The sequence below is a fragment of the Oncorhynchus tshawytscha genome, linkage group LG06 (genome assembly GCF_018296145.1).
Source record: "Oncorhynchus tshawytscha isolate Ot180627B linkage group LG06, Otsh_v2.0, whole genome shotgun sequence".
Lineage (NCBI taxonomy): Eukaryota > Metazoa > Chordata > Actinopteri > Salmoniformes > Salmonidae > Oncorhynchus > Oncorhynchus tshawytscha.
Genome location: NC_056434.1, coordinates 13,081,324 through 13,093,530, shown reverse-complemented (window position 1 = coordinate 13,093,530; position 12,207 = coordinate 13,081,324). Strand labels below are relative to the sequence as shown.

Genomic DNA, 12,207 nt, shown 5'->3' with positions numbered 1-12,207 from the left:
TATCAGATGGATGCAGCTCCTGTAACACTGGACTGGCCTGAGGCTACAGGGGAAACTCGATGCTCTAGACTGTGATGTCCACTCTGTCTCCCAGCTACTGCAACACTGGACTGGCCTGAGGCTGCAGAGGAACTCACTGCTCTGGACTGTGCTGACCACTCTGTCTCCCATTCCATTTACCAGAATGGTGCCATTGGCGAGGACATTCTCACCTTTATTTTTAAGGTGAGGCTGCAAGTTCTACAAACAAAATATAATGTAGCACTCTGGTACCCTGCAAACCATGACCCATTTTGTATTCTACATGAGTCAAATGTAATGGAGTCCATTGTCCATGTTGTGAATGGCTGCTGTTCATACAAGGATTTGTACATTGCTAGACATGGCTACCTTGTCGACCTGATAGCCAGCGAGCGAGACAAGTGGATGCACAAACATTCTTGTGTAAGGGGAAGCTGGTTTGATGTTGATGATGATGTGTTTTCCTGTGTGTCAAATACACCAGATATTGTTGCTGTGGGGGGGCGGGCCTCATTTTGGAAGTGGGCTTCTCATTGGACGGCTACATGGACAAGGCCTTTGCAGAGAAGCTGCTTCAGGACCAGCCCCTCGTGGCATGCTGGGACATCCTCGGGTTTAGGTGCAAGCTGGTGGTGCTGATATTTGGCAGTCTCGGCCACGTTCACAGGCTTGCAGTGCGTGATCTCCAGATTGAAGGCCTGACAAAAATTATGGCAAAGCAATTGGCTAGGTACTGCTCTGTTTCAGCTGTAATGGGCAGCCTAGCTGATTGGAGAAGAAGGTGCTTTCTTTACCTTTGAGTGGCATGCATACAGGGATTCAAATTAAGTATTTAAAATGTGTGTGTGTGCGCAGACTGCGAACCTGTCTAAAACCTGTCGGCTCTCCTGTAAGCTGCCTGTGGTGAGCTCTGTGAAAGGGGAGCTGGTGCCCCCCCCTGCCTCTTTCCTACCTTCCTCCTGCACCAGCCCAGACTTTGAGTACTGCAGCAAAGGTATGGAGCCACACTCACAACCAGCAGGCCATTTACAGGGCTACATTAGGGACCCTGAGAGCACAAGGTATTTTCAACATCTTGTGCTCAATGGGGAAGAACTGACTGTTTTACTCAACTGTCTTATTTTATCTATTCAATTCTTTGTGCAGAAAGTTGTGAATCAAATCAAATGTTATTGGTCACGTACACGTGTTTAGCAGATGTTATTGCAAGTGTAGAGAAATGTATATTATTCACTATAAAGAGGACAGCCAACAACATAAACACTTGCATTGAGGTTTGATAACAAAATCTCTCTCCTCCCTCTCTCTATGCTGTAGACACAGCCACGTGCCCTATCGTTCCAGGCCAGGAGATAATCATAGAGATCGCCAAGGGTCGCTCTGGCCTGGGTCTCAGCATTGTAGGGGGAAAAGACACCCAGCTGGTAAGACTGCTAGCCTTGCTCAGGGGCGACCATGTTGACCATGACAGGTTACGTAAATTTGTCTCCGTCTCAGCCAGAGATGAGAGCCACAGCTACACTGCATAGTAGCATAGTAGTGGTGGTTTTAGTGTAATGAGGATGTCTCATTAAAGCAAGACAAAAAGTCAACAGTCTCTCTCGCTCTCTTTCTCTCTCACTCTCTTTCTCTCCATCTCTCTCTCTCTCAAGGATGCCATAGTGATCCATGAGGTATATGAGGAGGGGGCGGCGGCACGTGATGGACGACTCTGGGCTGGAGATCAGATCCTGGAGGTTAGTCTCTCTCTTTTATCTCTCTCTTTATCTCTCTCCCTCTGTTTGTCTCTCTCTCTCTCTCTCTCAGTGTATGCTGGGAGTGTTTTGTATTTGAGAGGCCTTGTGGAGGGCTCTGTCCTTACTTATTTTCTTGGTCTTTTTTTCAATTTGTATTTTCTATGGTGGAGGGTTAACGCACTGTTAGTTTAGCGGTACCTACTGTTTTCATTCAAAGTTAGGGAGGAAGAGGACAGAGTTTTAGTTGCCTGGTGATTGAATGGTGTGGTGTGCGCGATGCCTTCGCAGCCTAGCGCGGAGGAGACGCTGTGGTTACGGCATGGATTCAGGTGTTCCTGAGAATGGAGTTAAGGTGGAGGAGGTTCTGCTCGAGTTCGGCGAACAGGTGGGAGCTGAATTTATACATTCCGCATCCAGAATGAACAAAGCTGTGGTTGTGTTCATGAAAAGGCTGATTGCTAGGTGGCTCCCATTTTGGCTGTAGTGTTTCCAAGTGCCTGAATGAAAGCGCGTTCTTTGGTATTTTTCCCCGGTAAAGACAATAAAGATTCTCTGTCTTAAAAATTAAATTCTATCGTTTATTTGCGTATTAAGGTACCTAAGGTTTGATTATAAATGTTGTTTGACTTGTTTGGAAAAGTTTGTCACTTTTGGGATTAATGTTGTATGCATTCTGATGGAGGGAAACTGGGTGGATTATTGACTGAAGCGCGCCAACTAAACTGGGTTTTTATGGATATAAAGATGGACATTATCGAACAAAAGGACCATTTGTGATGTAACTGGGACCTTTTGGAGTGCCAACAGAAGATCATCAAAGGTTATGTGTTTATTATATTGCTATTTCTGACTTTCATGTCGCACCTGCCTGGTTGAAATATGTTTTTCATGGTTTTCTATGTGGGGCGCTGTCCTCAGATAATCGCATGGTGTGCTTTCGCCGTTAAGCCTTTTTGAAATCGGACACAGCGGCTGGATTAGCAAGAAATTAAGCTTTGTTTCGCCCGGCAATTTCACCGGATGTTGGACGCTACCGTCCCACCTGCCTATAAGAAGTTAAATTGAGGCATGGGGACGGGCTCTACGCAGGGTTTGCCGGCACAGATAGTCTGCTGTGTTTTGAGTGTGGGGATTTGGGGCACAAGAGCTTTGCGTGCCCACATAAAGGCCGTAGACAAGGTGAGGATACAAGCTACAGTGGGGGAAATCGAGGTAAACGTGCAGGGGGCCATGAGACACAGGCAGCAGAGGCTGGGTCTTGTCATGTTATAGATGGTGGTGTAGACGAGGCTGGGTCTAGTCTAGAGGTCTACCGATTAATCGGAATGGCCGATTAATTAGGGCCGATTTCAGGTTTTCATAACAATCGGAAATGGGTATTTTTGGACACCGATTTGGCCCCCCCAAAAAAATTAAATGTAAAAAAACAAAAAACACCTTTATTTAACTAGGCAAGTCAGTTAAGAACACATATTTTCAATGACGGCCTAGGAACGGTGGGTTAACTGCCTTGTTCAGGGGCAGAACGACAGATTTTTACCTTGTCAGCTCGGGGATTCAAATCTTGCAACCTTACAGTTAACTAGTCCAACGCGCTAACCACCTGCCTCTCATTGCACTCCACGAGGAGCCTGCCTGTTACGCGAATGCAGTAAGAAGCCAAGGTAAGTTGCTAGCTAGCATTAAACTTATTTTATAAAAAACAATCAATCATAATCACTAGTTAACTACACATGGTTGATAATATTACTAGTTTATCTAGCGTGTCCTGCGTTGCATATAATCGATGCAACGCTGGGGGATGATTTAACAAAAGCACAATCGTTGCACGACTGTACCTACCCATAAACACCGATGCCTTTCTTAAAATAAATACACAGAAGCATATATTTTTAAACCTGCATATTTAGCTAAAAGAAATCCAGGTTAGCAGCCAATATTAACCAGGTGAAAGCAAACGATGCTATCATCTGAGGATAGCACCTCCGTAAACAAAGAGAGAAAACATATTTCAACCCTACAGGGGCGACACAAACCACAGAAATAAAAATATAAGTCATGCCTTACCTTAACGAACTTCTTTTGTTGGCACTCCAATATGTCCCATAAACATCACAAATGGTCCTTTTGTTCAATTAATTCCGTCGATATATATCCAAAATGTCCATTTATTTGGCGCGTTTGATCCAGAAAAACACCGGTTCCAACTTGCGCAATGTGACTACAAAATATCTCAAAAGTTACCTGTAAACTTTGCCAAAACATTTCAAACTACTTTTGTAATACAACTTTAGTTTTTTTTAACGTAAATAATAGATACAATTGAAGATGGGATGATCTGTGTTCAATACAGGAGGAAAACAATCTGTAGCATGCTTTCTGGTCATGCGCCTCTATCTAAACAGTACACTTCGTGAGCCTTGTTCAAGATGGCCATACTTCTTCATTACACAAAGGAATAACCTCAACCAATTTCTAAAGACTGTTGACATCCAGTGGAAGCGATAGGAACTGCAAGAAGGTCCCTTAGAAATATGGATTCCCAATGAAAGCCCATTGAAAAGAGAGTGACCTCAACAACAACAAAAAATCTGAATGGTTTGTTCTCGGGGTTTCGCCTGCTAAATAAGTTCTGTTATACTCACAGACATGATTCAAACAGCTTTAGAAACTTCAGAGTGTTTTCTATCCAAATCCAAATACTAATAATATGCATATCTTATCTTCTGGGGATGAGTAGCAGGTAGTTGAATTTGGGCATGCATTTCATCCGGACGTGAAAATACTGCCCCGTCACCAAGAAGTTAATGACGAAAGGCTCATATTTCTGTGTGTTATTATGTTATAATTAAGTCTATGATTTGATATTTGATAGAGCAGTCTGACTGAGCGATGGTAGGCACCAGCAGGCTCATAAGCATTCATTCACACAGCACTTTCGTGCGTTTTGCCAGCAGCTCTTCGCTGTGCTTCAAGCATTGAGCTGTTTATGACTTCAAGCCTATCAACTCCTGAGATTAGACTGGTGTGACTGATGTGAAATGGCTAGCTAGTTTGCGGGGTGCACGCTAATAGCGTTTCAAACGTCACTCGCTCTGAGACTTGAAGTGGTTGTTCCCCTTGCTCTGCATGGGTAAGGCTGCTTCGAGGGTGGCTGTTGTTGATGTGTTTCTGGTTCGAGCCCAGTTAGGAGAGAGGAGAGGGACAGAAGCTATACTGTTACACTGGCAATACTGAAGTGCCTATAAGAACATCCAATAGTCAAAGGTATATGAACTACAAATGGTATAAAGAGAAATAGTCCTATAAATACTATATTAACTACAACCTAAAACCTCTTACCTTGGAATATTGAAGTCTCATGTTAAAAGGAACCACCAACTTCCATATGTTCTCATGTCCTGAGCAAGGAACTTAAATATTAGCTTTTTTTACATGGCACATATTGCACTTTTACTTTCTTTTCCAACACTTTGTTTTTCCATTATTTAACCCAAATTGAACATGTTTATTATTTATTTGAGGCTAAATTGATTTTTATTGATGTATTATATTAAGTTAAAATAAGTGTTCATTCACTATTGTTGTAATTGTCATTATTACAAATAAATGTTTAAAATCGGCCGATTAATTGGTATCGCCATTTTTTGGTCCTCCAATAATCGGTATCGGCGTTGAAAAATCATAATCGGTCGACCTCTAGTCTAGTCATGCTATAGATGGTGGTGTCGGTGAGACTGGGTCTAGTCATGTTATAGATGGAGATGTAGATGAGGCTGGGTTTAGTCATGCTATAGATGGTGGTGTAGATGAGGCTGGGTCTAGTCATGTTATGGATGGTGGTGTAGATGAGGCTGGGTCTAGTAGACTGTAGATGGTGGTGTAGATGAGGCTGGTTCTAGTCAGGTTATAGATGGTGGTGTCGATGAGGCTGGGTCTAGTCAGGCTATAGATGGTGGTGTGGATGAGGCTGGGTCTAGTCAGGTTATAGATGGTGGTGTGGATGAGGCTGGGTCTAGTCAGGTTATAGATGGTGGTGTAGATGAGGCTGGGTCTAGTCAGGCTATAGATGGTGGTGTAGATGAGGCTGGGTCTAGTCAGGCTATAGAGGGTGGTGTGGATGAGGCTGGGTCTAGTCAGGCTATAGATGGTGGTGTGGATGAGGCTGGGTCTAGTCAGGCTAGGCTAGTGGATGAGGATAGTGTAGTGGGGAAGGGGAAGCAACTGGGGGGTGGAGGAAGTGTCAAGCGGAAGAGAATAAGGGGGAGAAGGGGGAGAATTTGGAGGGGAGAGGCTGGTGTGGTCAAAGGCACCAAGGAACCGTTGCCTGGTGCTGGGGAGGGGTGGGGGGGTCAGAAAGGGCAGGTGGTCAGGATGGCAGATGGAGACGAGGAAGTGGAAGGGGAGTTTGAGGAAGAGGGTGATGAGGAGGGTTTTCTGTTCAGACTCCACCTCAGTGGGTCCGGAGCTGACAGCCAGTCAGGCAGAGGTGTCAAAGTACACGGTGAGGGAACTGTCAAGGTTCCTGAGTGAGACTAAAGGGAAAAAGAAGGTTCAAATTTAAGCTTTTTTTTGCGATCTGGTATCCCCTGTATATATCCTCCACATTGACTCTGTACCGTAACACCCTGTATATAGCCTCCACATTGACTCTGTACCGTAACACCCTGTATATAGCCTCCACATTGACTCTGTACCGTAACACCCTGTATATATCCTCCACATTGACTCTGTACCGTAACACCCTGTATATAGCCTCCACATTGACTCTGTACCGTAACACCCTGTATATAGCCTCCACATTGACTCTGTACCGTAACACCCTGTATATAGCCTCCACATTGACTCTGTACCGTAACACCCTGTATATAGCCTCCACATTGACTCTGTACCGGTACCCCCTGTATATAGCCTCCACATTGACTCTGTACCGGTACCCCATGTATATAGCCTCCACATCAACTCTGTACCGGTACCCCCTGTATATAGCCTCTGTACCGTAAAATCCTGTATATATCCTCCACATTGACTCTGTACTGGTACCCCCTGTATATATCCTCCACATTGACTCTGTGCTGGTACCCCCTGTATATAGCCTCCACATTGACTCTGTACTGGTACCCACTGTATATATCCTCCACATTGACTCTGTGCTGGTACCCCCTGTATATATCCTCCACATTGACTCTGTACTGGTACCCCCTGTATATAGCCACCACATTGACTCTGTACTGGTACCCACTGTATATATCCTCCACATTGACTCTGTACTGGTACCCCTGTATATATCCTCCACATTGACTCTGTGCTGGTACCCCTGTATATATCCTCCACCGGTACCCCCTGTATATATCCTCCACATTGACTCTGTACCGTAAAATCCTGTATATATCCTCCACATTGACTCTGTACTGGTACCCCTGTATATATCCTCCACATCGACTCTGTACTGGTACCCCTGTATATATCCTCCACATTGACTCTGTACTGGTACCCCCTGTATATATCCTCCACATTGACTCTGTGCTGGTACCCCCTGTATATATCCTCCACCGGTACCCCCTGTATATAGCTGTACCGGTACCCCCTGTATATAGCCTCCACATTGACTCTGTACCGGTACCCCATGTATATAGCCTCCACATCAACTCTGTACCGGTACCCCCTGTATATAGCCTCCACATTGACTCTGTACCGGTACCCCATGTATATAGCCTCCACATCGACTCTGTACCGGTACCCCATGTATATAGCCTCCACATTGACTCTGTACCGGTACCCCATGTATATAGCCTCCACATCGACTCTGTACCGGTACCCCATGTATATAGCCTCCACATCGACTCTGTACCGGTACCCCATGTATATAGCCTCCACATCGACTCTGTACCGGTACCCCATGTATATAGCCTCCACATCGACTCTGTACCGGTACCCCATGTATATAGCCTCCACATTGACTCTGTACCGGTACCCCATGTATATAGCCTCCACATCGACTCTGTACCGGTACCCCCTGTATATAGCCTCCACATTGACTCTGTAACGTCTGTTCTGTCTTATAGTGTGACAGACCAGGACATACTCTGTCGTAAGGTCTGCTGTCTCCATGATTTCTCTTTTGAAATGATCCTCAATAGGCAGTTTAAGAAATCCTGAAATACGTTCTTCAAATTGAATGAGATAAATACTGCTGATTTTAGCATATTTGAAGCAGTGGATCAGGAAGTGCTGCTTTACCTCACCTGACCCACAATGCTTTACGTCTTTCTTCTCTTGCCGTCCATGTTTTTGTATGGCATCCTGTCTCTATTGCCAGGCTATGGTCACTCAGTCTGTCCATGTTTTTGTATGGCATCCTGTCTCTATTGCCAGGCTATGGTCACTCAGTCTGTCCATGTTTTTGTATGGCATCCTGTCTCTATTGCCAGGCTATGGTCACTCAGTCTGTCCATGTTTTTGTATGGCATCCTGTCTCTATTGCCAGGCTATGGTCACTCAGTCTGTCCATGTTTTTGTATGGCATCCTGTCTCTATTGCCAGGCTATGGTCACTCAGTCTGTCCATGTTTTTGTATGGCATCCTGTCTCTATTGCCAGGCTATGGTCACTCAGTCTGTCCATGTTTTTGTATGGCATCCTGTCTCTATTGCCAGGCTATGGTCACTCAGTCTGTCCATGTTTTTGTATGGCATCCTGTCTCTATTGCCAGGCTATGGTCACTCAGTCTGTCCATGTTTTTGTATGGCATCCTGTCTCTATTGCCAGGCTATGGTCACTCAGTCTGTCCATGTTTTTGTATGGCATCCTGTCTCTATTGCCAGGCTATGGTCACTCAGTCTGTCCATGTTTTTGTATGGCATCCTGTCTCTATTGCCAGGCTATGGTCACTCAGTCTGTCCATGTTTTTGTATGGCATCCTGTCTCTATTGCCAGGCTATGGTCACTCAGTCTGTCCAGTTGCTCTGAAGGCTCACTGTGTTGTGGTGTTTGTATAGGAAAGCCTTATGGTGATAGTATTCTGGATTACAGTGTCCAGAATTTGGTGACTTTTTTTTCTTCAACTTGGAGTGCTAGGGGGAATCTCCTGAGTTCTACCCTAAAGGCTATGTTTGAGGAATTTCTGGCGCAAACCTAAATTCCAGGTGTAAAATTTTGGCGTGGCTTTTCTCTCCCTCTCTCCTCTCTCTCTCTCCCTCTCTCCTTCCCTCTCTCTCTCTCTGACTCTCTCCTTCCCTCTCTCTCTCTCTCCCTCTCTCCTTCCCTCTTTCTTTCCCTCTCTCTCTCTCCCTCTCTCCTTCCCTCTCTCTCTCTCTGACTCTCTCCTTCCCTCTCTCTCTCTCTCCCTCTCTCCTTCCCTCTTTCTTTCCCTCTCTCTCTCTCCCTCTCTCCTTCCTTCCCTCTCTCTCTCTCTCCCACTCTTATTTTACATTTTAGTCATTTAGCAGACGCTTTCATCCAGACTGTCTTACAGGAGACAATTAGGGTTAAGTGCCTTGCTCAAGGACACATCGACAGATTTGACACATAGTCGGCTCAGGGATTCAAACCAGCGACCTTTCAGTATCTTTCAAATGCTCTACATTCTCAATTAAGTAAGCTTCACGCCACTTAATAAGAAAGAGGAGTCAACTGAAGATTGTAACAAAATATGTGTTATTACTCCCATCTATCATATTACTCCCATCTCTCTCTCTCTCTCTCTCTCTCTCTCTCTCTCTCTCTCTCTCTCTCGTCTAACAGGTCTGATAACTGTGCAATAGAGAAGAAAAATAGAGAGATCACAGTTAACTCTGCAGCTCTTATAACCTCACATTGTCATGTTTTCCAGTGCACTCAATTTAGCCAATGTCTCCCTCTACTGGAATTAGACCTTCACTAGAGGTGTGTGTGTGTGTGTGTGTGTGTGTGTGTGTGTGTGTGTGTGTGTGTGTCGCCATCCAGGTAAATGGTGTGGACCTGCGTAGCGTGGCCCATGAGGATGCCATCACAGCCCTAAGGCAGACCCCGGCCAAGGTGTGTCTTAAGGTTCTACGGGACGAGGCGAGGTTCCGCGACCAGGAGAACCTAGATGTGTTCAGTGTGGAACTGCAGAAAAGGGCTGGCCGTGGCCTGGGCCTCAGTATCGTCGGCAAGAGGTTCAGTAGCAACTCACACACACACACACACACACATTCATTGTGTCTTCATAAAATAAGTTTTACCACTATCAGGGAGTTTAATGTGAACCAGAAAGACATGTAAGGGGATCTATGCTGTAGCTATTTGCTACACTCTTACCTGGGTTTTGTTGTCAGTAGTGTTCTTTGGTTACCTACACGCTCTCCCTACGATGGCAAGGATGAGATCCATTTTGAGCGTACGTAGCCATAGGAATTAATCAAGTATTTTATTTATATGGTAGGAACGGCACAGGGGTGTTCATCTCGGACGTGGTGAAAGGGGGCGTCGCCGAGCTGGATGGCCGGCTGATGCAAGGGGACCAGATTATCTCTGTCAACGGAGATGACATGAGGTCTGCCTTGCAGGAGACGGTAGCTGCCATTCTCAAGGTGAGGGGGGGAGGAGGGGGGGGCTCACCGTCACACCAAAAGGGCTCACCGTCACACCAAAAGGGCTCACCGTCACACCAAAAGGGCTCAGTTTGGGGTCACTTAGAAATGTCCTTGTTTTTGAAAGAATACTTGCTAAAGGGTTTTCTAATGATCAAACAAACAAATAACTACAGCCTTCACAGACAAAGAACTACACTAAAACAAATAACAACAGTCTTCACAGACAAAGAACTACACTAAAACAAATAACAACAGTCTTCACAGACAAAGAACTACACTAAAACAAATAACTACAGTCTTCACAGACAAAGAACTACACTAAAACAAATAACTACAGCCTTCACAGACAAAGAACTACACTAAAACAAATAACTACAGTCTTCACAGACAAAGAACTACACTAAAACAAATAACTACAGCCTTCACAGACAAAGAACTACACTAAAACAAATAACTACAGCCTTCACAGACAAAGAACTACACTAAAACAAATAACAACAGTCTTCACAGACAAAGAACTACACTAAAACAAATAACTACAGTCTTCACAGACAAAGAACTACACTAAAACAAATAACTACAGCCTTCACAGACAAAGAACTACACTAAAACAAATAACTACAGTCTTCACAGACAAAGAACTATACTAAAACAAATAACAACAGTCTTCACAGACAAAGAACTACACTAAAACAAATAACTACAGTCTTCACAGACAAAGAACTACACTAAAACAAATAACTACAGCCTTCACAGACAAAGAACTACACTAAAACAAATAACTACAGTCTTCACAGACAAAGAACTACACTAAAACAAATAACAACAGTCTTCACAGACAAAGAACTACACTAAAACAAATAACTACAGTCTTCACAGACAAAGAACTACACTAAAACAAATAACTACAGCCTTCACAGACAAAGAACTACACTAAAACAAATAACTACAGCCTTCACAGACAAAGAACTACACTAAAACAAATAACAACAGCTAATACTTGAAACACATCAAAGAACATCCCTCTCATTGTCAGAGTCCAAAACCATAGAGTGCCATAGTAATGGAGTCTTTTTGTAAGTACTGTTCGTTGAACAAAGCCTATGGGAAAATTCATGTTTTTGGATAAAAGCCGAAAATAAGGTCTGTGGTAAACTCAGGCTTAGGAGACATTATATGTTTTCTTCTATGGGATAATCTTAATCAGCTAACGTCACTTTTTGTTAATTTTGTAGCATTTATGTAATAACAAAAGCAGATCATTTCCATTTTTTAGGATTACAAGCTTTCGAGCTCTCTGTACCAGGCGGTCACTAGCCACCAAACTCTTCTTCCTTCTTCCACAAGGTGTCACAAATGGTACATTTATGTTCAACGGCTGCAGTGCCCTCTTATGAATTGGTGGAGCGGAGAGGCTTTGTGGTTGGTTTGGCTACAGTTCTTTACTATGTGGAGACCCTCTAAAGTGGGTGCTTTGTGTGCCCTTGCTACAGTGGTGTACACTACATTTACAGTGCTGAGGTATATAACAACACTTTATCCTGTGCCCTTGCTACAGTGGTGTACACTACATTTACAGTGCTGAGGTATATTACAACACTTTATCCTGTGCCCTTGCTACAGTGGTGTACACTACATTTACAGTGTTGAGGTATATAACAACACTTTATCCTGTGCCCTTGCTACAGTGGTGTACACTACATTTACAGTGTTGAGGTATATAACAACACTTTATCCTGTGCCCTTGCTACAGTGGTGTACACTACATTTACAGTGTTGAGGTATATAACAACACTTTATCCTGTGCCCTTGCTACAGTGGTGTACACTACATTTACAGTGCTGAGGTATATAACAACACTTTATCCTGTGCCCTTGCTACAGTGGTGTACACTAC

At 44.1% G+C, this 12,207-nt stretch overlaps 1 protein-coding gene across 1 annotated transcript in view; it reads left to right on the top strand.

Annotated features, from left to right (window-relative positions):
• Positions 1 to 12,207, top strand: part of LOC112246690 (inaD-like protein) — a 150,305-nt gene that overhangs the window by 110,358 nt on the left and 27,740 nt on the right. The window contains exons 14-18 of the mRNA XM_042323686.1: positions 877 to 1,015; positions 1,339 to 1,445; positions 1,674 to 1,757; positions 9,701 to 9,894; positions 10,161 to 10,308. Coding sequence (XP_042179620.1) covers positions 877 to 1,015; positions 1,339 to 1,445; positions 1,674 to 1,757; positions 9,701 to 9,894; positions 10,161 to 10,308 — 672 coding nt within the window. The remainder of the gene's footprint in view (positions 1 to 876; positions 1,016 to 1,338; positions 1,446 to 1,673; positions 1,758 to 9,700; positions 9,895 to 10,160; positions 10,309 to 12,207) is intronic.